Source organism: Lepidochelys kempii, chromosome 5 (genome assembly GCF_965140265.1).
Source record: "Lepidochelys kempii isolate rLepKem1 chromosome 5, rLepKem1.hap2, whole genome shotgun sequence".
NCBI lineage: Eukaryota > Metazoa > Chordata > Testudines > Cheloniidae > Lepidochelys > Lepidochelys kempii.
The window spans coordinates 100,971,844-100,998,366 of NC_133260.1; the positions used below are offsets into that span (position 1 = coordinate 100,971,844).

Consider the following 26,523-nt stretch of genomic DNA (forward strand, 5'->3'; position numbering starts at 1 on the left):
AGATGATCCTTGTCCCCAAAGAGTTTGATCCCAGCATCAGCTGTCCCCCAGATGATCAGTCACAAGTGGAGGTACACCCAGTGGCCTTTTGTTTAAAGGGCCAGCCACCTTCTTACTGTCATGTAAAAAGTATTCTTTACCTATAAATATCACCTTTGATCACTAAAACTGAAAGTGTACTAACATTTCATTTCACTTTACACTATTTACATTGTTTGTTAAATATTTCCTTCACTCAGCTTTTAATGTTTGCACTTGTCTCACTTTTTACAGTGAAGATAGAGGTGTCTATTTTATAAATTATTTTATAATTTCACTTGTTGGTTTTCAGGCACTAGGACAGTGCAAGTCATTTGGGTTACAAACAGTGCAGGGGAACAGTTATCATGTTACAAGCAATGTTAATTTAAAACATGTCTCATTTTTATTCATTTCTTAAAATACCTTCAAACTTGCAAGCTTTGCATGTAGTCTGTATACATAAGCATGCCTTCCTGTCACTGTTACCCTAATCTTCCCTCCCCCACTCCTTTTGTTTGCTTGTTACCAGTCAGTTGCATCCTGTGCGGTCTGATCCTCCAGCCACTTAAGCAAGTGTTTAACTATACTACTCACATGCATAAAATTGCTCATGGCACATGTATGTTGCAGAACAAGGGCCTTTGATTATAACTTTTCAGGCCAGGGACTGTCTCTTACTATGTGTTGGTTCACACATAGCCAATACGACCCAGTCCTGCAATCACACCTTAATTTGCAGGGTAGGCATATCCAACCTCACCTAATCCAATTCAAATAAGGTGATCCAGTGACCTTCCCAGTTATACCAAGCTAACATCAAATAGCTGGGTTGACCAGGTACATCTTACATTACCTTCTAAAGTGTATCAAGCTTAAATAAAAGGGCAAAGATCTTTCTCTAAGAATGCCCTCAGTGAGTTAGTTCAAACTAATCAGAAGTTAGGGACATACTTCAAGAGCATGACAGCCTATCACGACTGCAGAGATGGAGCATACAGGGTAAGATGGTCTCAGAGACAGAACAGAATGCATCCAGTGTGCCTTAATAGTTGTGCCCTTGTGCCTATTTATGGGTTCCTGGCATGGACATTTTGCACTGGATTGCGTAAAACCATTTATTATATTGATAAACACAAGATATTAATTATCTGCAAGTCAAAAAGATATACATGTGTATTATTCCAGAACTTCTGATGCTTAGGCCAAGCTATTTCTTTTAATGAATTTGTATTTTTGTAATGAGAATGTAGTTAACAAAATTACAAAAAGATTCTTTGTATTTGGGAAGTGTACTAAAAATGTATCCTTCTGATCACATTTTATATTAAGGATACCTTAATATATGTGTTTTAAAGAACTAAAAATTATTGATAGATGTTTTAATAAATTGTTAGGTCAATAGGCTGGTTATATCCATGGCTTATAATCAAATTAATACCATCTACTGATGTTCTTATAGCCATCTATAACACATACTTCTCATGTATGTAGCATGCTTATAACATCAATTAATCTTTTATTAATCCTTTATGAACATAAATGCACCCTTAATATAAAGGGTGACGATTTAGCCATTCTCTCAATTACTTATACTGGCATGGCAGTGATAGGATAAATTACCTTTTTTACAGTTTATCAAATCTATCTAATAAATTAGTTGCACGAACAAGTAAGAGCCGAATGTGACAAAAAGGTTGTGCAGGATTGAGCCTGCATCACATGAGCTTTCTCCAGTGGGACTAATCACGTAAGCAAGATTTTCTCAAGTGAGTAAGGTTTTGCAAGATCATGCCTCTAGTTAGTTCATTTAAAGGCACTCAAATGTTAATAAATTTGAATGCATTTGAAATCCATTCCTTAAATATACAATACACAGTGGCTTAGAAAATCATTATTGAGCCTTTTTTTAAAACAGATTTTTCATTTTGTGAGCCTAATCTTTGCTGCTAGAAATGATGAAAAATACAGTCTAAAGTTGCCTGTTGTTATGGGAACAGACTGCTTTTCACATACTACATCTGTGAGATAATAGTGTTTTTGTATTTGGCGTGTGCATCATCTACCACTAATAACAGATTAAGAATAAAATAGGATTTATATCCGTTTCATATTTCATATGCAACAGCCTTTCTATTAGTAGTTTCCTTCATTACAAAGGCCAATTTTCATTAGACTTTTATTTACATAAAATTAAATATTATGGGGCTGATTCTGTAAATCTTCCATGTGAAATTACTTGGAATTCCATGTGCAGAGAGGCTGCAGAATAGAGATGTATCCTGGTTGTTAAATACTGAGTATGCTATTATTTTTGTTTTAGATCCTTTTGCCTCAGCTATAGGGGATTCTTGACAAACTATGCTAGGAATATCAGTTAAAAATAATTGTATACTACTATTTCTTTTTCATTCATTTTTACTTTTCTTTATTTCCTTCTTTTGTCACTAGGCATACTGGAACGTTTTCCCAAGAGGGGAAAATATGCATTTCCCTTTGCACATCACTGGTAGAGGCGCTGAACAGATCTTAATAGTGACTCACTTTTTTCCAATTATTTATTGAGGACTAAATCTTACAAGCCTTATTCACGTGAACATCTTCACAAAAAGCCATATGTCTCCCCCTTCCTCACAGCAAACCTTTGAAAGGACTTCTCTTTGCTATCATGGCTTTGTTGTCCTAGAATCTTCTGGGCTTGTATTTAAACAGGAACCAGATTATGCCTGTCCTTTATGGAGACGTGCAGAAGGGAGAGAGCACAAGACATCAATAGGAGTTGGGTGCCTAAATATCTTTGAGGATCAGGGCCTAAGCCATTCTCCGTCACACAGTATTCAGAAGGGTCAGTTGCAATTGCATTCACTGCACATGTGTGTATATCCAGACTGCTCCCGGGGATCATCGCATTGGTGGAGAAGCGCTGGGACCACGATTCTACCCCCACTATACCTCAGTTAGGACCTCTGGAGTAAGCTCCACCCCATGATATGCCTCTGTGTGCCTGCATTTGCTGCTCCCTAAGGCAGACTGTGTCTTGGGTACTTCCTGGGGGAGAATGCATCTTTACACCTCACCTCTTCCCCACTCCAAGGGAGGGATGTGCCTTACAGGGACTACTGAGCTTTAAGTAATTTCACCACAGAGGGAGTCAGGAACATTATACTAGGTGAAGTGTTGGATCACATCCAGTGTAAAAAGCTTTACAGATAACACAGCAAGCTTTTCAACTGTCTGTAAGGTTATTGTTTCATCAGCCCTATAGATAATAAATTTGCCTTTGTCAGTGTGTTTCTAATGACTAGGGAAATTAGTATGAGGCCTAGTGCTTTTTAATATGTTTTAAAACTCTCTTAATCATACTTTACATTTGCTTGAGGCACAATTTAACTGGCCATTGTGGAGGGATCCAAACCATGTTTTAGAAACAGGATTAAAAAATCATGTTTTGGCTTGGATCTCTACTTGAGCTAAAGCACATTTTAAACTCAAGGTTTGGCCCCCTCCACATGGCACATCAAACTATGTTATTACCCAGTTCTACCACAACCAAATTAAAACTGTGTGTTTAAACAATGTTGTAAACCTTATGCCTAAGAATCTCGCTACAGGAAAATAACAGTGTTATAGCTTTTTTTTTTTTTTTTAATCTCCAGTGTGGTTGGGAAGAGACAATTCTGTAACCATGTTAAGGAATAACCTTTTAGCCTGTGTTTTAGTCTGTAGCCTATTATGTTTTATACACTGTCAATAAAATGAGTGATGATATGGATGTCCCTAACCCTGACAAAGAACTGTGCTAGCCCATGTTTCTTCATGCAGTGTAGATGGGCTCTGAATTAGCATGGGAGCAAGCTACGGAACGGACACCGAGTTGTATTTCTAAATTATACAAATATTATTTCAAGATTACCACCATAATCCTAATTGGTTAATTCAAATGTATAATGTTTAAAGAAATCTCTATAAGTATCTTTCTTGTTGCCACAGATGTGTTTATTTGGGGCAAGTGTCTGGCTTTTATAGCGAAAAAACATACTAGAGAGGTAACACATCATAGGAGGAAATTTGGTTGCGTCTGTTGTTTTTGAAGACCAAAGCTCAGGTAGGTTTGTAGGCGAACATTGCAGAATGCATATACATCACTGTGACAAAGTGTATAGGCACTCCTATGGCCCAATGTACAAGAGGTAGAAAGGTTCACTGCCTATTACATGGCTGGTCTAGGGTGGGACTATAAAAAGAAAGCAGAGGGACATATCCTCTTCCAGCTTTCTGAAAGCTAAAAAGGTGGTGGTTGTTGCCAAGTGATTTTTCATCTTTTTGAGTTAATAAAGGGAGCCTTGAGGAAAAGGACTTAAATGTTTTACCTTCTCTGGCTGGTGAATCTGCCCGTTGGTTTATAACCATATCCAAACAAGAAGATGTGAGAACAGCCACTGAAGTAAGTCAGCAATTAGGAGTACGTAGACACCCAGTCCAGTCATGTATCAGTGAAAAATACCAGGAGCAGCAAATGCAGGCTCCATAATGCAGATCCACTGTGGGCTGCTGAAGAAGCTACTGCAGAAAGAACTGTTTAGAATAAGAAGTAGCCATGGAATCAGAAAGCCACTGAGGTTCATTCAGTGACAGACATTACGAATAGATATTAAGTAAACATCAGAATAATCGTCATCTGCCAGGGAGTCAGATAGTTCTAGATATCTCCATTTGTTTGTTATAGTAGTTATTTGTGAAGGCTATCATATTTTAATTGTATTTGGGGTCTATTTTGTTTTTGTTTCTTTTAAAGAAAGAGGTAACAGTACCACTAGAATCAGTGGAATCCCTGTTGTGTGATAGTATTATTCTTTTCTATGACCCATGGCAGATGACCAGGGACAGGAAATAAAATTTAGTCTCTGACCAACAAAACTCTGTGTCACAGCATTGTGGAAAGTGTCATTATACCTTTTGATGACAGATTTCACACTTACTTTAAACATCTAAAGTACTTTAAGATGTTTATGCTGTAATTTATGGAGCAGTTCTTTTGTTTATGACATGGCAAACATTAATCCTACTCAGCAAAAATACATTTGTGGAATGAGAAAAATGTTAATCCCATCTGATGCCAGGCGGGAAGGTTTGTATTCATCTTTCTAAACATTTACTTCTGTTTTTCTGTGAAAACTGGTAAGGAAGCAAACTGTACATATTCCACATCCTCTGCCACTTTTAGGTTATATAGTAGTCAAACATGATAGTTTATTGGAACGGTTGGAATTATTTGCCATTTTTCCTCCTCAACTAGAAGTTTTCTGGTGTTAAAAAAACATACTTTAGACTATCATCACTAATGAAGAAAAAAATACCCTGGAAAGAGTTTAATTGATAATGTACCCACCTTCATGCTTGCCATCAAAAATGTAACTACAGTAAAATATGCTCAAATCAAAACTTCAGCTCCAATATCCTCAAACTTTGAACAAATTCAAATCCAGAATCTGCAGCTTCTTTTCATGGGCCTTTTGCAGAAAATTTAGGGTTGCTAATTTTAGTTGTATGTATTCCTGGAGATTTCATCACATGACATAATCTTTAATTAAAGATTAATCTTTAATTCCTGGAGACTCCAGGCCAATGCTGGAGGCTTGGCAACCCTAAGACATACCAGTCTCATGTGAGAGCTTTGTTCTTATTTTGGGAAGCTGCTTGTACATCGCTTCTAGTGACCAAGGAAACTACTCCACAATGCAATCCACAACTGCATGATGTAATGCAAAAGTGTTTCATCGTTCCCTTCTGAAATCCCTGCAGGTTGGCTACTTCTCACATAGCAGGAGAAAGTGGCATGTTGGAGTGAGAGTCAGAGCAAAGGGCCAACTCTGCATGTTTCCATTCACAAGCTGGCTATTATGGAACCTTTGAGAGTCCATCATTTACTTCATTCTCAGACTATTTGAATGTACTTCAAAATTCATAGCACAACTCTGCCAGAATTGCCAGGATTTATCTGGTTTGGTATCAAGCCATGTAAAACCACTGAATCTGATATGATTTCCATGCAAAATAACAAAAAACCTGGGCCAGGTTCACTTGAAATTCAGATGTGATTTGCCAGAAGATTAAAATATCTGGTTCAAGTTTTGTCTTTATAGAAAACATGCCAGGTAAAGCCAGTTTCACCTGTTCTGGTTTGTTTCAGGTTTTGTAACAAAGGTCTTTCTCTTCTTTAAGTCAAAATCTGTTCTTTTCTGTAATGATATCTGAGTTCAACGGATCTCACTTGCTGTAGAAGTCCTTAGAATATCAAGTTTATTGTAACTAAGGCTGTAGGTTTAACTTGTACAACCACTGTCTTGAAACCAAGAACTGTGCTCTGGAGGAAATCCTTTCTCTGCTAAGATATAACATAAGTAGGCACAGTACCACTTCTTCCTCTGTGGTCTTTTAATCATCCGCTGCCCTGCTGCTTATATGAAATGTCTGCTTTTTAAATAACTTTTAAGAATAGGTTAGAAATTGAGGAACCACTCTTTCCTTCTAGACTTCAGTAATCTGTCACACAGCCAAACTGGGTGCTAGTATTTTTCCTTAGAGTGCAGGTGAACGTGACTGGATACCATGTATTTTAGATCAATAACTGTGTAATCTGTGTTTGGCGATAAACATAATGACAACAGCAGCAAAACCCTTACCCAAAGTAAAATTAAACAGGAGTCCAAGCTTTTCCAAAGCTTGAAAGTGTTCACATTGGGCGTTTTGTTTGATCTTTGTCTGAAAATATCATTAGCTGCTAGTAAAAAATTGCGTGCAAACGATTTAATTTTCCATGTTCTAATGAAATTATTTCCAGAGTCATCAGATAAAAAATACATTAAAGTCTCTTTGTAACAATTTATTTGTAAACTTAGGGCCAAATTCTGCAGGCTTTCTTACTCACAGGAGCATTCCCAATTACTCCAGTTTGTGGATAAATTATAGGTGCTGCTTTGGCTCCTGTAAATGTCAAAGTTAAAATTCATATAAACCATAATGGGAGAGAGATTGGACTCTTAACAGTGTGTGTGTGTTTGAAAAAAGTAGTGTCTCAGACACATATTACCTTCAGAAACAACAACCCTAACAAAAACCCCAACAATGTAAGCCTTTCTGTTTATTAATGTTTAATGTCACTCTGTTTCGATTGTAAGCTCTTTGGGACAGGAGCTGTGTCTCTCTATATATGTATACAGCACCTAGCACAACCCCAATCCTTACTGTGACCTTTGGGAACTACTGCAACACAACTATTAAATCATGATCAGTCATCATCATCATCATCATCATCATCACAGGCAATACCCAACCAATAGCGACTGTATAGTCCTTACATGTATAAAGATATCATGGTGCTGGGCATGATGCAAATCACACATTTGACAAAATGACAATCAAGTTTTACTTTATATTCCAATTACACACCTGCTTCTCACTAATTTTGAATGAATCAGCAACAGGCTTATACCCTCCTGTCTGCTTTCCAAATGACCAAAGAATAATAATAAAAGCAACTGTCCAAATTTGGGGGAAATTATTTTGTTTACAATAGTAGCCAACCCTATTTCAATGTCCCCCTTGGTTTAAAGCCACAGGGGAACATAAACATAGTAGCAGTTGCACCTTCTAAACTAGAATTGAATAATAGCTAAGGAAGCAGTAATAAAGCTGTCAGCCACAGGAAAACTGTATAAAGACCAAAAATGTGTCAGCAGAAACATCACAACAGGGATCCAATCTTGCTGTTCTGAAACAAATTGCAAGGCACGCCAAAAAAATGCCACAACTTTGAATACGCAAAATTCTGCCTCCTTGGGGAACCAGGGTCAAAGCACGGCAGGGTCAAAGCACAAATAATGTTCTTCCAACTCCTATTGCTAATCTGTGTAATAGCTGATTTGTTTTAGCTGTCCCTGTGGCTTTTGAAGTGGCCTTGCTGGTTATTACAGCCAGTAGGATACATCCGTTTCATTCACATGAATGGTATTGTGAACTCCTCCAAAGATGCCATCTGTAAAAGAAACATGATACAGAATGGAAGGAAAGGTCCCTTCCCCTCCAGAGAAAAATGTCCAGACATGGGTCTTTAGTTAGTAGCGAAAAAGAAGGACTTAATTCCATGGACTGATACTGATTGCCAGATTTAACGTCTGAGTCTTTTAGTTACTTCTAAGCTTTGGTAGTAGTCTCCCTCTCCCCACCCCCCCGCCAAGGGTAAGGTGGGGGGAAAGAGAGAGAAAAAGTTTCAAACTGTTAAGCTAATTGTAAATTTTACAAAGTTGCTTTTATTGCAGTAGCCTTTTGTTAATGCAGTCCTTGGATTTGCTTTGAAAAACTTTTTAATGGTATAGTTTTTGTATCTGGCTTGAAAATAAACACTGAGTGGAAATGCCTTGTGTTTCTGCTGGATGAAATATTGAATAACAAGAGTAAGAAGTCCAAAACTATATTCTCTGCCCCAGTATGGAACTACATTTATTTTGAGCTCAGATGAAGTTGTGAGCTGGAATAAAATGTCCTTGTACTCTCTTTATAATAATTTTGTTGGAATATGTTTCTGGATTGATAGGAAGCTGTAGACAGCACAAGTATGCAACAAATTAAAAAGGAGCATATTGTCATTTGCTTTATGACATACTAAATCAAAATATTAGCCTGGGTGTAAATGAAGGCACAAATATCTTAGAAGTTGTTCTGATAGAACAGTCGAGGACTCATCCTTTTGATTTGGTTAGACTATGCTGCTGACAATCCAAGATTTTCTACAGAAAGCAATTTAAACAGCCCAGCAACAAGCAGAGAGGCGCCCTAGCTGCAAATTTTAACTTTGGATCCAGATCCAGCTTTCCTACGGGATATGCATATTTAATGGTTTAGTTCAGAGTCTTATTTATTCAAAAGTGCATTAAAGGAACTTTTGATCTAAGTTTTTTTGGTAAACTAGTATGAGAGAACCCAGAAGCAAGCACTGAATAATAAGACTAGATAAAATTGGATTAATTTTTCTGGTACAGGTGATCTATGTATATAATTTTGTATGTTGTTTACATTTTTCAGTCACATTGGGGTAACAGATGAGCTTTATTAATCACAGATCCCATTTTTTCAAACAAAAATAATTTTCCATTCAAAATTAATGCTGTGTGAAGTCATTCAGGAACGATCTAATGTGTCCAATTCCATTTTTACATCCACTTTTACAAGTTAATTTTATGTATTTACAGGCAGTTTGAGAACAGAGGTGCATTAAACTGAATCTTCAAGTTTCATATAGCTCCTTGTTTTCCAGGAAGTGCCAGTGTACTGATCACATGAAAAACTGTAGCTGAAAAAGTAAATACAGTAAATGCATTCCTTGGCTGTTTTCTCTCCTCTAAACCTAGCAAGTAATAATGAGATTGGGAGACAACATAAAATGTTGTTCTATACATTTAATACCTTAAACACAGAAGCCACCATTGCATGCACAAACAAATCTCCTGTACTACCTCATATCCTTTGTGCTTGATCCACAGAGTATGATTTTAAAAATACACAAGCACATGGACCAAGGTGACCGAATCCTGAGTCTTCAATTTGTTTATGTGGTAGGGAAATGTGGTTGCTCTTTCCCCCACACTGCCAGAAATAGTTTACTTAAAGTTAATTTGTGTGTATGTTATATTCCTCTCCCTGAAGAACAAGCAGCTAAACTGGAGTGCTTAAAAATTCTGAGTGCATTGAATGACTGGCATGTCTAACCACGGATGAAAATGAAAACTGGCCTTCTGCCTGAGTTTCCTACTAACTAGCTGACAACATAAAGATGAGGATGATGTTCTGTCCCAGAGTTCTTCATCCATTTCTGTACAGTCTGCTGCACCCCATGCTGACTTTGGGAAGACGTTGCACGACTGTCCAGCAATTAAAATTCAGTTGTCCAGTCTGGGATTTTTGTTCCCTTCCTAAGCAGAGTATTTCTTAACCTGATAGACCCTGAATAAGGCCATGACAGAGTGCAGAGGCCCGATCTGAGCAGCAGCAGACAAAGAGTGAACTGCTAGCCCAGATCAACCACACCTGTGAAGAAGGAGGTAATGAAGCAGAGCTGTGGTACCTGAAGGCCAGATTAGAAATTTAGAGGAAAACCAGGGAACTCTGTTAAAAGAAAATACTTCCATTGGTAGTGAGAAGGGAAAAGAATCTCTGAGATAGATTTCTATGCTTTGTAGCTAAAGAGCTGGGTTGTAGTCTGACCTGTTGTGGTTCCGCCCCCCCCCCCCCCCGGTTAATTTCTTCTCTAGCAGAATTTTTTGTTTGTTGCAACCAGAGAACTCTCAAACCTGAGAATAAAGCCACAGAAGAGTTATTTTAGTAGATGATTTGCTTCATCGCTATTGGACAAGCAGGTCCATTCCTCAGATTAACAAAGGTTTAACATAAAGTTAAGCATAGGCAACATGTTTGGGTTTTTTTACAGAAAATCATAAATGGATGCATAATTCTGTTTAATGTTACTTTTCTTACAGAAAGTAGGAGAAGCCAAACCAGTCAATGTATAATAATAAAGATTTTTTCTGCTGTATTTTATGGACACCCCCTCCCCGCCCCGGTGTAAATGCATATATACACCCATCCTTTGAGAGACTCCTTCTTTCCCCCTTTTTAGTTAACCTCTTTGGTTTTTTGTAGCCAATGAAGCTCTTTCAGAAGCCTGTTCTCAATTCTCTAAGAGTACTGGCTGGATAGATAACTTGAGTGATAAAAGTTTCTCTCACCAGTTCCTCCAATTAGATAGTTGCTGATTTCCTTTGAATGATGTCAACTAAAAGGTGTCTACAACAGACACTTACCTTTAAGACCAGCTTTTCTCTATTTAAAAGTTTCCACTTTCCAGCTGATGAAAGATCTCTGTGAGCTTAAAAACCATTCTCTTCTGCTCTGTTTTATATTTACTCAAAGTTTTGTACTGTACCTCTGACCACCGTGGCACCACAGTGCCTGCTGTGTTCTTTTCAAATCTGTCTTTAGCAGATCCAGTTCAAAGGAGGAAAACTTTGACGGGTAGATTTTAGAGTGAAATCCTAAGAATCTGCTACATACGTTATGTGCAATTGTATCTTTGCTTTAAAGACAATTCATTATATTACTTCCTAATATTGATACAATGATTGTCCATATACAAAAGCATATTTCTCTTACATGTGATTAGTCTCTAGCACTTTTTTTGTAGCGCAGACTAATGTGCCTCAGCGGGGGATCACTCAGCCTCTCTCATCTCATCCACAGTGCAATGAATTAATTACATTACCATTCCATTGTGGGCCTCGGAAGCTCGTGGCATATGAATGTTAGAAGTTTGAAAATGGCCTGTTCATTTCTAATACTTTTGTTTCTTTCTTGTTGCGATTGGTGAATTTTTTACCTATCAGTTGCTAATTAGTATTTTTGCTTTTGAGAGTGATTCAAGACATCGTTTTGCCTTGCAATTGGCTTTCCATACAACTGTATGTGGATAGAGTTATTGATGAGTAGTGATTTTTCTTTTGAATATCTTCTCTTAGACATCTTCATCAGAAGATTCTCCCTCTTCTGGGCACTTATAGCTGTGATCTGCCTGTCCCTCATCCTACTTATGTGACTGGTACTACCCAATTTGGAGAGCCACTTGTTCTCCTTATGCTGTGAGCCTGACCCAGAGGTCCTTGATCTTGCTGGGAATCTACTGATTTCAGTGGGCTTTGGCTGCGGTTTTATGACATGAGCATAAAATTAAGAGATGAGCTATCACCATTTTAAATTATTGCTCAAGTGAACTAGGTCAATTAGGAGTGTCCAAGAGAGGGTCTAAAATATTCTAGACAGAGAAGGTAACTTGTTTTCATTTTCTTTTCTGTTCCATTATATCATTTAGGCCTAATCACTAACCTAAATCATGTTCTAGCTCTGATGCCCTCGTCCTGCAATGAGCTCCGCACCAGCAGTACTCTCTGAATGTGGCCCATGGGCTTAATTACACTTTAATAACCTGCTGTCTGTAACCACAATTGCACTGTTGGTTTAAGAGTATTATACAAATTGTACACTTTGTTTAGGAGAGGATTTAGCTGCGGGGCGGGGAGGGGTGAACTGTTAAGTCACAACTATAATGAGCTGTTTGGAAAAATTGCTGCAGGATTGCATATACTACTTGAAAGTCAATGGGCCCCTGGGAAAATTCACCTGGTGTAGGAGCAGGGACTGCTCCAACCCCCAAGTGCAGCCAAAAATGTCGGAGGCCCAAAATTGGCATAAAGCTACCTTTGCTTTCCCCCACCCCTCTCCTTTTCTTGTGGGTTGTGCCTACTGATCACTGCAACATGGAATCTGACCCAGTGGGAATTTCACCTCTGAATTTAGTGACAGCAGAATCAAGCCTTATGACATTTTCTCTACAGTCAGTTGTCTCATTGAGTACTACGCAAAAAACCAGGGACCAAATAAGAGCACGGCACTGTTATTGCCATATCTATATGTTTGGGGCCAATTCTGATCTCAGGAATGCTTGCTCAACTACTAGTGGCTGAAACTGGTCCTGCAAATGGTTCAACACATGGACACTTGCACCTGCATGGAGTCATTTCTATAGGATCAGGGCCCAATGGAAGTTGAGTTTGTGTATATCTAAGGGTAAAATCTGGCTCTTGTTTTCTCAGTGAGTGTCGTTGTAGATCTAGCTAGCGAGCAGAGTTTGTTTGCAAAACTCATGTAGTACAGATATCCTAGTGCACAATATTTTTAATTTAGCAGAAATAGTTAAATTCATAAATGAAACAAGATATACTATCTACTTCAGTATCTAAAGTTTATTAAATTGAACCAGGCTTCTTTACTTTATCAATTTCCTGTAAATGTATGTAATTTTTTCTTCAATATTGTAGTGTTCCTTTTCAAACTTATTCCTTCTGTTAGATAGTGAAAAATCTGTGGGATCAAATTAATTTAGGGTGACCGATCGTGTGTCCCATGTTGGCTGGAACAGTCCCTTTTTAAGCCCTGTCCCTGCCGTCCAGAGTTTTTTGGAAAAAGTGGGCATTTGTCCCATTTGCTCTTTCCAACTTGCTCAGTTGGCAAAAGCAAATGGGACAAATGCTCACTTTTGTCAAAAAAGGTGGAGTGCGGAGGAACGTGCAGGGGACAGGCCGAGATCGAGCGGGCAGTGATGCTAGCCCCGGCCTCATGCGGGGGGCAGACAGGGCTCAAGCGAGCAATGATGCTAGCCCCAGCCTCGTGCTGGGGGCAGGCAGAGCTCGGACAAGCAGCTCAGGCCAGCCCCATGCACGGGCGGGTGGGAGAAAGGGATGGCTCGGGCTAGCCCCCTGCGGTGTCCCATTTTTCCATTGGGGAAATATGATCATACTAAACGCATTGCCTCTTGTAAGGGGCATAACTCCTCTGAAGGCCACGGAGTTGCATCTGCTTACACCAAATGGTGAGTTGGGTCCTGGTCTGTGCTCTTCTTTTCCCTTTTGTAGCTCAGAACAATGCCCTGTTCTAGGGGCCTAATCACCCCACAACCTGTATAATTTAGAGACATGTTATCCCCTCATCTAGAGTGACATCTGTTTTTGGAAAACATTTAGCCATAGTCTGCCAGCAGATGAATGCTGCTACAACTTTCATTAATGTCAATGAGACTCGTGTGGTATGCTTCACAGGGCAGAACCTGGCCCATTCTCTTCAAAGGAAAATCCTGGGTTCAGTAAAACTGAGACTTACTTCATGCTGTGAGAGACACATGATCAGAGATTACTTGTAGTGGGAGATGAACTGGAAGAAAATCGACTTGCTATACAGTTTTTGTTCTCTTTTTAAAAGTTGCACATATTATCTTAAACACACCAGACACTGGAAAACCACGGATTTCCCCTACGTGCCTTTTTACTGATGTTTTAAAAACACTTATTTCTCTATTGAATCAGCTCAAGAATCCCTCAACATTTTGGCTGGTTAAAGCCTTGTAGTGCCAATACTGAGTAAGAACATATTTTTTCTGTGATATCTTTTCTTCCTGTTCCATAGCAGTACTTCGGCTTTTCAGGGCTGCTTTTGCTCTGGCTGTAAACATTGTTGTTTTTAGAGTCAAGCAAAGTCTCGGTCACACTTGACAAGGACCCTGAATTAACAGCTGCTTCACAGGCAGCTGGGGACTGGAGAAGAGAGAAGAGAAGGTGCAGATTGAACAGGGAAGCCCCATCTTGTTGGATCTGATAAGCCTGATTATCAGATGGCTGAAGAACCCAATAATGCTCACTAGCATTAGAGGAAGGAGTGCTGGGGAGAGAAGAGCCTTCTCAGTTCACCACATCATGATGTTTCCCTAACCCCGTGCAGGTTGTCCCATATAACAAAGAACTTTTCTGATTCTCCTCCAATGGGAGACTGGACTACCTAATTTCCTTTAAACTTGAGACCTGTTCCAAAGCAATAATGCTGTCTGAAGTGAAGCCAGACCCTCCTTTACCACACTTAAATATAACCCTACCCCAAGGAAAGCCTTCTATAACCTGAAAAAGGAGAAGAGCCCGACCCTGCATGAAGTCCACTGGGGACTATGCTATTTCCAGTCTGTTTGACTTGGAAGAGGCTCAGATACTATAGTGATGGGTGGCAGCACAAAACTGTAACATAGATAATGTAAACTGAAACACTGAGGATCAGGTTCATTGCTGATATAACTCCAGTAACTTCAGAAAAATTACACCAGGGATGAATGTGGTGTGAGGGAGATTAAGGGCCTGATTTTCAGAGGTGCTGAACACTTGTAGCTCCCACTGATTTCATTTGGAGTGGTGAGTGCTCAGCATCTTTTGAAAATCCAGTTCTGAGCTCAGCATCATTCAGTGAGTCAGTTGCAGAGCTGGGAATAGACTCATGGGCTCCCAGTATCCTGCTTTTACCACTAGACACTCTGGACTCTAATGGATCCTGCTAAATATCCCATCCCATGGTCATGTGACAATATTTTCTTGATTTCTCCAAAGAAGTTATTGTGGGGAAGATTTTCAAAAGTGCAAATGGCAATTAAATGCCTCACTCCCATTGACTTTCAGTGGGAGTTAGGCACATAATTGCCATCTGCACCTTTGAGAATCATGCCCCGTGTTCCCAAGGTAAAATATGTAAATAACCAGCTTCAAAACAAAAACAAAAATTACTCAATCATTATTATGTATTTTTTTTATTTATTTCCTGAGCCTCATAGAATATTTACCAGGAGGTTATTAAAGAAAGTTAATGCAATGAATCTGATTAGTGGATTGTTAACTCAATGGGTTTGATTGGCTGACTGTACTATCAATCACCTTGGGATTTTCAAAAGCGCTTGGCATTGACCTATCTCTGCTCTCATTGAAATCAATCAGTGAGTACTTTAGAAAATCTCACTCTTATACATTCAACTGATACTCTTATTAAGACTACAATGTTCTGGACTGGTGTTTTTGTTTCCAGGTGCTAATGACAGCACGCTGTGTTATTGATCTGAGCATAGGATTTTATTGTTCGGTCAGTGGAGTCTTGTCTTATTGCTTTTTTTGGTCCATGAGTAGCTCATTAAAAATGTTTTCCCTCTGTGGTGGTCCCTCTCTGTTCTCTTGCTCTATAGTAGTTACTTTGCTCTATAGTAGTTACTTTGCAGGACGGAATTTGCAGACTGTTATTAAATATTGCTACTCATGTTCCAATTACACTTGATTTTGGGTCAAATTCTTCTTACCAGTTTATATTTAGTTTCTCAGTTCCAAGAATTTAGCTTAGATAGCACTATATCTATTGATGGGCGAATGAACAGAATCCTGAGAATACAGGACTGTAAACGTTTTATGAACAATTCAGTGAAGGCTAACACTTGTTACAAAGCAAGAGGAGAGCAGGGAATAATCAAAATATGGTTCCAAACATTAGAGTACATCATTAAGCTGCTTAAACTCTAGGAAAAATATTTGATTATCTTATTTGAACCTCAGATATTCATAAATGTAGAGTTGAAATTAACCAGTGTGCCCTTAACATTTGTTGTCAGTTGGTTTTGAATTGTGGACAACTACTGCAGTACATTTAAGTTTTTCTGTTTTAATTAAAGGCATTCATCAGCAGAAATAAGGAAGCAATTTACCCTCCAACCAAGTGTTGGACAGTTTTGTCTACGAAGTATAAGCGCCTCTGGCTCTATTCAGCTGGTAAGTACAGAGATTCGTTTTTTATGTATAGTTTTTCCATCTATATTGATTTATGTTTTTAGGCTGAGGTCACTGAACTCTTCTTGGGGGCTGATCTTGCTTTCTGCTGCCCTCTGCATAAGGCTGTAATAGAACTACTGCAATGTGAGCCGAGGCACCTGTTTGTTTGGAACGATTGTCAGTGATGCCCAGGGCCTGAGATCGAGTAGCATAAATCAAAGGAAATAAGTGACTGTGCAGATTGTGGCTTTTTGCTGGAATTGTTTGAGCCCTGCCCTGTAAGCACATATAGGCACAGAGGTGCGTGTGCTGTGTGCTGACCGGAGGTGCTCTGCAAAGACGGGTGCGTGCCAGAATAAAAAGGGACATTACGTGACCCATATGGCATAGCTCAGCGCATGATTTCCTACACTTTCATAGCATGAAGCATTTGGCACTTATTGGAAAGAGGACTGTGCATTAGTTGGACCGCTAGGTAACAAATTTTGTCAACATACTTCAGTTTCAGTGCTTTTTTCTCTTGTGAGTGTCTGTGGATAGGTGACCATTTTCTTGTATTTATTCCTTATTGTAAATTATTTGACAAACAACAGCAGTTAACCTAATGTAGGTTGATTGTCAGCACTGGGTTTGGTTGTGTTTTGGATGCACTGAGGTAACTGAATTACTCCAGCCTAGGTTTCAAATACTTAGCCATAGAGAGCAAAGAGACAGGACTGGATGTTTAGCTTTATACTATTCCATGTTAGAGCCTTTTCAGGAATGTCTTCAATGCCAAATACTTAACGAGGGAATGCCTTCCAGATTTGACTTCTTCCTACATGTGCTAACAACTGACGGGCCAAATTCTGGCCAGCTCTCCACAATGGGGGTCAGACCTGGAGGCCAAAAGGTATCTCACCTCATGCTCCTATGCAGGGACTGTCCAGAATCTTGAAGGGCAATGTGATCCCTGCTACCCGCAAGTGTGCTAGGTGCTTGAATGGGGAAGGGGTTAAGAGGGACCGTGGCTCCTCCCCCTCCCCCATGCCAGTCAGCAAAGCTGCTTAGACAGGGAAGGGGTAGTATGCCACACCTTTTTCAAAGGTGGTGCAATAGGTGTGTTGGTGTGCACTGCTTGGAGGTCACTGGCCTAGTTCTGCTTGAGTCAGGTGCTGCATAGCCCCCTCAGCATCTTCTCCAACCTGCTGGATGTCACACAGGGAGGAATGTAGCCCCTGTTTATTATAACAAGAGGAAATGTATTCCCATTAAATTCAAGATCTTTTTAAAGGCCCGTCAAAAGCAGGGGAGATTTGGGAGTATCTCATGCTGTGAAATAAAACCAGAATGGGATTTTGACTCTTTTCTGAGTAGTAGTAGGAACAGGCAGAGTATTTGTGCCCCAGCGATTGAGAAAACTGGAAATACTGTAAGCATTCACTTCCTGTGTGTCAGGGCTTACCACTAGCGTTTTGCTCGCTTCCTCAGTTTGAAATGCTGTGGTGAGGGCAGGGTTTTCTTTCTTCTTTTGCTCTCAGAAACCTGCTTCTGCTGTTAGGAAATTTGGTAACATTACATTTCACTTCCTGTAGCCGCCATTTTGTGAGCTGTCACAACTTACATGCCTCTAATCCATCATCTAAAAAGGTATGTCTGCTGTACTGATTTATGGCTATTTCTGTAAGATGCTTAAATTGCTCTTCATTGGATAGAGTGTGCTGTGTGTGGGGGGTGGAGAGTACAACAGTGTATCATAAGATGCAATGATGACCTTTCTTTTGAAAATCTGCATTTTTTTCTGTTAGTCTATTATGTTCCATCTCTATTTAGCTTTATTCTTTCATCCCTTTTAAAATTCTTATCTAGAAAATGTGCAAAACTGCAAAAGTTAAGAGCACATAATTCAAATGATAAAGATTATTATTGCCACCTAAACTAGACAAGTTAGAAGCCAAAATAAAATGCGATTGATTTGATTGATGAAAGTGGGTGGTCTGATGTTGGAAAGTAAATACAATGGTTGATTTTAAAACTGGATTTTAATAAGCAACATCGTTTTGTTTGCAAAACACTATGTCTTCAGCAAAAAGAAAAAGATTATAGATATACTTATATGCATTTAAATTACCTCATTTTTAAAAATATTTTGTAAACTAATACTATGGAACATTATATAACAATATCTGCAGGTATATGTCTTACTACTAGGGCTGTCAAATGATTTAAAAATTAATTGTGAGATTAAAACAATTAATCATGACTAATCCAGTTTTAATCGCACTGTTAACAATAATAGAATACAAATTAAATTTATTATAAATATTTTTGGATTTTTTTCTACATTTTCAAATATATTGATTTCAGTTACAATGCAGAATACAAAGTGTACAGTGCTCACTTTGTTATTTTTTATTACAAATATTTGCACTGTAAAAAAAGATAAACAAAAGATAGTGCAATCTACAAGTCAAAGCAGGAAGGAGCATATAAATGTTTAGCATATCTGGCATGTAAATGCCTTGTGACATGAGCTACAACTGTGCCATGCAGTGCTTTTTCTTGCTTTCAGGTGACATTGTAAATAAGCAGTGGGCAGCATTATCTCCCATAAATGTAAACAGACTTGTTTGTCTGAACAAGAAGTAGGACTGAGTGGACTTGTCGGCTCTAAAGCAGTGGTTCTCAAACTTTTGTACTGGTGACCCCTTTCATATAGTAAGCCTCTGAGTGTGACCCCCCCTTATAAATTAAAAACACTTTTGATATATTTAACATCATTATAAATGCTGGATGCAAAGAGGGTTTTGGGGGGGAGGCTGACAGCTCGTGACCCCCCCCCATGTAATAACCTCATAACCCCCTGCGGGGTCCCGACCCCCAGTTTGAGAACCCCTGCTCTAAAGTTTTTACATTGTTTTGTTTTTGAGTGCAGTTATGTAACAAAATAGTTCTCCATTTGTAAATCGCACTTTCACGATAAAGAGATTGCACTACAAAAATGGTCTGAGGTGAAGTGAAAAATGCTGTTTCTTTTGTTTATCTTTTTTACAATACAAATATTGGTAATCAAAAATAATAATATAAAGTGAGCACTGTACACTTTGTATTCTGTGTTGTAACTGAAACCAATACATTTTAAAATATTTATAATAAATTCTATTATTGTTTAACAGTGTGATTAAAACTGCCATTAGTCATGATTAACTTTTTTAATCAAGTTAATTTGTTTTGAGTTAATCACTTGAGTTAACTGCAATTAATTGACAGCCCTAATTACTACATAATGCTTTAACTAGCGATAGTTCTCTAGGACTTAGAGGATATTTTTGAGGATATTTTGACTGCAGTGCCAGAGACTGCCTGAACTTAGTGACTATGGAGCATCATGTGTAGATGCTGTGTTTCCTACTGTCCCACTGAGACAAAATTACTGAGTCTGTGGATGCAATGAGATTGATTACAGAGGATCTAGAGAGATGGGGTGAAATTCTGGTCACATTGAAGTCAATGGAAGTTTTTGTTATTTGCTCCAATTGGTCCAGGATTTCATGCATTGTGGCTTGTGTTTTGTCAAAAATCAACTTGTTCATGGTTTATCGTTCCCTTTAAAGAACTTGATTGGCCCAACAAGCTAGTAGTGAGAAGACAACTGGGAGAGATGGATATATACTTCAATAATAGCAATCCAAAGGACAAGCTCAAGTCCATATCAGTCTTGCTGAAGGTGCTTCAGCATCAGCTAGCTCTGTAGTCTTTTAAGAGCAATTGCAAACTATCCAGTGATATGATCTGACAATCCTGTAGTTGGGGATTTCCGCACACATGGAAAGCACCGTCAAATGCCCAGTGCCAACTATGTATACATGATCTGAGTTCAATATAGATGTACTTGTCCATATAACACTGGCAGCACATACAGTAAATATAATGAGAGTAGTACCCTGAACATTTCTGACAATCAGCATATGGGGAATTTTTCCTCCTGGTTCTGTAAATGATGTATCTGGGCATGGAGTTTCATGATACACTTGCTATAGATACAAGCACTTGCTACTGAAAATACCCTCAAGTTCTTAAAAGTGGAACATGACTGATGTAGAAAGGGAAGGATAAGAATAATATGTAACAAGATGTAAACAGGACAAAGTAAGAATTAATAAAAATTTTGCTCTTTGAAATGTAAAATACCTATATCCGAATTTTCTATAAAGGGGGCTGGAAAACCCCTTTTTATAAAGCTGAATCCAAAGATCCTTACAAGTAAAAAATCCAAACCAAACAAAAAACAAAACCTGCCATTGGCCCAAAATCTGAAGTTCTTATATTTTACTCAGTTTGTACACAGTTGAAATATGTGTTACCTTCACTGAGAGTTTTGCCTCAATAAGGACTTCAGGATTTGGTCCATAGTTTTTATTTGTATGAAAGAATCTTGCATGCAAATAGAATAAATCTCAGATGGAGTAGTTAGTTGTAGTAATATTGAATATAAAGGTTGTAATGGTATAAGAAACATCAAATGCCTTATTTTTCTTAATTGCTGAATATTTTTTATAATCCCCAGCTATAGAACAGTATGCATGAATTATGTGATCTATGTTTATCCCCCTTTTTTATTTTGGTACTTTCAGGAAACAGTCATTTACAATATTTGGGCTACTGTTGTGACAGAGTCCTTGTTCTTGATAGTCAAGGATAGTTTAACAGGCTGATTTGATAAATATACTCCAGTGGACTTCCCATTGGTACACTAGTTATTCCAATCCTGTAATTATCTTTCATGGGTCACACTGTACTTAGGTTTCCTCAGAGCTCACGGGAAAGGAAAGATAGATTATCTTAAATTGTGTCTTTTAACTCACTTCATTACTTATAATGGAAACCTATAATAGGGTATAAATAGTCTTTGAATATGACTGGACAGTGTTTCATTGTCTTCATACAAGCAGCTTATTTTGTATTAGTTACACAGTAAGGAAAAAGAAATAGCAGTACCCTCTACATTTGCAATAACTTGTACATTTATATAAAATAAAGTTATATATCATTCTAAGTGAAGTTGTTCTAAGATGCTGTTTCATAGTCTCTTTTCCATTCTGCAGTAGGAAATTCAGTCACTATTGTTGTGACTATGCAAGTAAAAAGAACAAGCCAGTTGATAGTGTGTGCCATTGGAAGAGTTCACATGTTTTGAAACTTTGTTCTGAAGAGGATGTACCACCTCAGAATGGCTAATTAGGCGTGACTAAACATCCTTTGGCTTTATTAAGTTGCAGCATAATATACTGCAGAAGTGGCAGATGCTTGAGGTTTCTGATGATGGAGACAGCTGTTCCAGGTGTTTCTAAAGATTTACTGTGGTGACAGTAGGAAAATATCATAAAAATAAAAGTCATCTGTTCTAGGGAGAGGTGGGAAAACAACCCTGTGCTTATATTTTGGATGGTAATCTTATTGGAGGTCCGATGGACTTAATTTGGAGTTGAGTGCTCAGCACTTCTGACAATCAGGATCAAAGTATTTCAGACAGGAATCCAAATAGTGTGCCATTTTGATGATTTCGGCCTGGATTGTTTGGGCTGGGTGTCAGGGTCTTCAGACGTGCCTTAGCTTCTGCTCCTGCTTCAGGGACTCAGCCATCGTGGCCTGGATATTGTTGCCTTTTACTGAGGATGTTAGGTGCCCTTTGACTGCTGCCTGCATGCTGTCTGCTTCCTGACCCTGCCTCTGGGTCTCCTCATCGGCCCCTCTCCATTCCTATCTATCTCTGCTTCTGCCCCCTTTCTCACAACTATAATGATCAGCCTGGGCTGGGAGACTGAATGATTACATGGAGTAGTGGTCCAACTGAATGGGCCTGTAGGGGGCCCCAGATGTGCTTGAACCAGCCCTCACTTCCACCAGTCAGTGAAAGTTCTGAATGAAGAGGAGCTGCAGATCTGGGCCTAAACTTAGTATGTTGTGTTTATTTTCTAATTAATTAACTTTTTCCTCTTCTGCGCCTTCCATTTTTAGACCGATCCTTCACTAACCATTTTATTCTTTGAAGAATTTTACTTGCACACCATAAAGGAATAGAGACATGCTTTCTAGGTTTAGTAGGGGCAATAAGCTTGAGTTATTTCTTTTAAAAGCCCACATTTCTATAAGACAGCTATTTATTTCTATTCTCTCCAGCCTCCGTTTTATGACGCAGTGGAACCAGTGGATTTTGAAGGTTTCCTGATGACACAGCTGAACAACTTAGACTCAGAAACTGTGCAAGAACTTGGTGACTTTCCCGAAGATGATTTGGACATTGTCTTTACTCCAAAAGAATGCAGGACTTTGCAGCCTTCCTTGCCTGAAGAAGGGTAAGGAGAGCTTATCTGGAATAGTGTGTGATTAAAAAGGTATTGAAAAGGATGTGTGCAGATTCATATGTTTCCAATTCAGCAAGGCACTTATTCACTTTCCTAACATTAAGCAAGGAACAGTCCCATTGATTTCAATAGTGGTGCTCACATATTGAAGTTAGGTAAGTAGCTTGCGGAATTGGGAGCCTATGAAAATGTTTCTGCAACATGGATGACTATTGTAATCTAATTGATGGAAGAGGGATTTGTTTCTGAGACTGTAATTTTCTCCAATAAATGCACATGATGGGACTGCAAGGCCTCTTCACCATCCAGCTCATGATCCACAAGTTATAGAGTTTTTAACCAAGGTATTTAATAAGACAGTATCCCTTTAAAACAGTGGTTTTGAAGCTTGGTTTATTTAATTAAACTCATAGTAGAAAATGCCTGATTCCGCTCCCACACCCCTACAGCACACACACTTCTTGCATAATTGCCTGAGCAGATGCAGCTGCCACTGCATGAGGCTAGAGCTCTCTAAGAGAGCCTAAATGTGAGAGCCACTTTCAGCCTAAACTTGTTCCCCTGAACTGTTCTCCTGTCCATGTGTTCCTCCCGTGCCTGCCTGCTGCCGATCTCTCCCCACCGCATAGAATTTTTGGGGCAATCACTCCAAGGGTCTGAACAATAGTCCACTAAAATCCAGGGGAATTTTTCCAGTGCCTTTGGATCAGGTACCAATTTGCCAAGCACTGCCACTGTGGCAGCAGAATTGCAGAAATATGTTTAAGCTATTTAGGGTAGCTCTGCTCTAAAAAAAGCCAGAAGACTTAGGGCCCCCTTCTGGAGCCCTTATGTGTGTATTACTCCTGTTGAGAGTAAGGGGGTATTTACATGCATATAAGGGCTGAAGAATCAAGCAGCTAGTGACAAATTCTACACTCATCTACAGTCTGTATCATGCAAGTCCTACAGGTGTGGCACAGCGGGTAGGTGTCAGGAAGTGGGATGCATGCAGTCAGTCCTAGAAGTCAGAGCAGGAGTCAGGACACAAATCCAAGGGTCAGAAACTGGATGCCTCAGCCATGGGTCCCAGAACCATGTACCTGCAGACAGGGAAGGCAGAAGTATATCTGGGTCCAAAGCTGGAATAAGGCAGGCTCTGTCTCAGTAGCAGGCCAGGGATCTGCCTTGTTGTACAGACTGCCCTCCATGCTTCAATAGTGGATCTGAACCAATCAGCGGTAATGGGGGTGCTGCCAATCAAATCTTCTGTGGGTGGCATTGCCTGTGGTGCCTAGTCTCCCAGGGATTACAGAGCATTGGTCATAGCTTTGTCTTGGCTGCCAGCTGGCAGTGCAGAAATGGTGGTCACCCTGCAGACATTGGTTCTGGTCCAGTAAATCTGTGCAGAATTTGATCCTGAGTCATTAAAATAAATCATTTTATTTTTATGGCTGCCATTGGCGTAGCTGCATTGGTAGCAAAGGTCCCATTCCTGCTGCAGCAGTAGGTATACTGGAAGCTCAGGCCAGACTAAGTGTTTTGGAGCCGGAGTGCTTGCCCAAAATGTATAGGATTTAGCAACTATGCAAGGACTCGAGGGAGATCTAATAATGCCACTTGCTAGAATTGTGAGGGAGCAGATTGTATCCTGGCTGGCCCATGTGTGACATAGGGCTCGGCTGTGTGGGGACAGTCATAATTGCTGATGTTTTAAAAAAATCCAAGAACAGTTCTAAGAAGGAGCTTATTCCATGCTGGCTTGATAGGAATTGTTGGCAGCTCCAGGACAAGTCGCGGCAGGGGTTACCTGGCAGCCATCCCCTGCAAAAGGCAGTGTGGGAAAGTGCAGCTGGTAGTCCCCTATACAGCCTGTAAGGGTGTTGAGGTCTGTGGGTTCTCCTTCAAAAAGACAGCAACAATGAGTGTAGACCATGGGGGAAGGAACGGGCCAGAGCTTAATTTCTCTTTCTTATAGGTAAAATTGGCCCTTTTTGTGTTTTGAATCTGGATCAAAACCAGCCCCAAAGTTCAGGGCATGTTTGGATTCAGAGTTCTAGTTGGGCCCATCTCTGCTCCTCTCCTTTCCGATATTTCAGATTCAGAGATAAACAAAAGAGATCCAGTTTTCTTCTAAAGGGCCGATAATGACCACAGTTAAAAAAAAAATGAAGCAGTACACACACTTCCATTCTATTTCTTTTAAGTCTAATGGAGGGTGTATAGGAAAGGGCACACCGTTAATTCTTAATGTAGCTTGCTTTTGTTGTTAAGGTGTATTAAGAATCTAAATGTGAAATTTAGAAAAAACACAATTTCTTTGTTGGTGTCTAAACTATTTGATCACAACCAAATTGATTAGAGAGACAAAAGAAGAACAGACCAAAAGAACAGCTGCAGCTGGGCATCTGAGTGGCTTGGCATTCGTTAATCTGTCTGCGTCTCTGAGCACCTTGTGGTCATATAGGGATGAACTTTAAACTGCTGGAATCAGGCACCGTGTGTTCCGTGCTCCAGATTCAATCCTGGAGCTGGGAGATGCAGGCCAATCAGAATCCCTTTCCTCTCAACCGACCAATGTGTGCCAGAGACTCCAAAGGAGTGGGGAGGTACCTGGTGCCCTCAGCAAGTGTCTTCCTCCTTTGTTCCTGGGGCTGTCCCCCTTTGCTGCTGCCATCAAGTTCCTCCACTTGTTGGGAGTGGGTGGCATTTGTGGTCATATAGGGATGAAGCACCATGGACTAAGCATAGAACTGGGTTCTGTTTCTTGCTCGGCCACTGACTTGCTATGTGACCTTGGGCAAGTCACTAAGCCCCCCTCTTTCATTTTCACTGTCAGTAACATGGGGATAATAATATTTACATAGCTATCTACCACACAGGTGTTTTGTGAGGGTAAATTTGGTAATCTCTGGAAATAACTTTAACCATGTAAAGCACAATGGACCTGAACTGATACCCAATGAAACCATCAGGAGTCTTTCCATTGACTTTAATGGGCTTTGAATCAGATTAAATATTGAATAAGTACTAAATATTGTTAGTGGTACTCCCATACAGATGATGGGCATCTTGGAAATACCTAAGACAGCTAGAGAGAAAGACTAAAACTATGAGCAGTAGAGTGTTTTGAACTAGAAAAAATGATGCCTTGGAGAATTTTTTTAACAGGTTTTAGAAGAGTCAAAAGCTAACTGTGTCATGGGTCAACTCTAATTATGAGTTGGAATAGGTGTGCAAAACTGTTCTTCTGCAAATTGGTATAATGTTGGGTTGTTTCACTATAAATACAAGTGTGTGACAGACAGATGGAACCATACCAGTTGAATTTTGGTGTGCAAGCAGTCACATCTAGTTAAATTTGAAGTCGGCAACGTTTCACTACAGATCTCCCCTGTTTCACAGAAAGCTAACAATGCAAAACCAGTTCATTGTGTTGTGCCTGAGTGAAAAGCACAAAAATTCAATTGTGGAAGAAATTCTATGTTTAGTTTATTCCAGAAATTTTACAGCGGGGGAGATCTAGTTGCTTTCTGGCCTTGTGCACCGCTCAGGAAGTTCAAAGGGGCCAGAACACAACTGAGAATCTGACCCCATGGGTCAAATTCTGTCCTCATTTAAACTTGTGCAACTCCTGTCAAAAAATGGAAAAAATCTGGAGTTGCATAGGTGTCCCTAAGATCAGAATTGTCCTGGTATGTATAAGTGCCCACAAATCATGAGAGAACTCTTAAATGTTCTACAGCAGTACCTTCAATAATAGTCAGACTTGGGCAAGCTAAGGATGGATTTTCAACCTCATCTGCTTTTGTTGGGTTAAGTCATATCCACGCTAATTATTTAACATAGATTTTGTATGATATCCTAGTATTATACATCGAGATGGCAATTAAATCCAAGCATAAAGGGCCATATGCTGCTTTTGATCCAAGTGCACAGCTGCTGTTCGTGTCAGTGGA

The 26,523-nt window shown here is 39.4% G+C and overlaps 1 protein-coding gene across 1 annotated transcript in view; it reads left to right on the forward strand.

The window, feature by feature from the left end:
* DOCK8 (dedicator of cytokinesis 8) overlaps positions 1-26,523 on the forward strand; it is a 132,302-nt gene that overhangs the window by 3,278 nt on the left and 102,501 nt on the right. The window contains exons 2-3 of the mRNA XM_073345216.1: positions 16,145-16,241; positions 22,401-22,576. Coding sequence (XP_073201317.1) covers positions 16,145-16,241; positions 22,401-22,576 — 273 coding nt within the window. The remainder of the gene's footprint in view (positions 1-16,144; positions 16,242-22,400; positions 22,577-26,523) is intronic.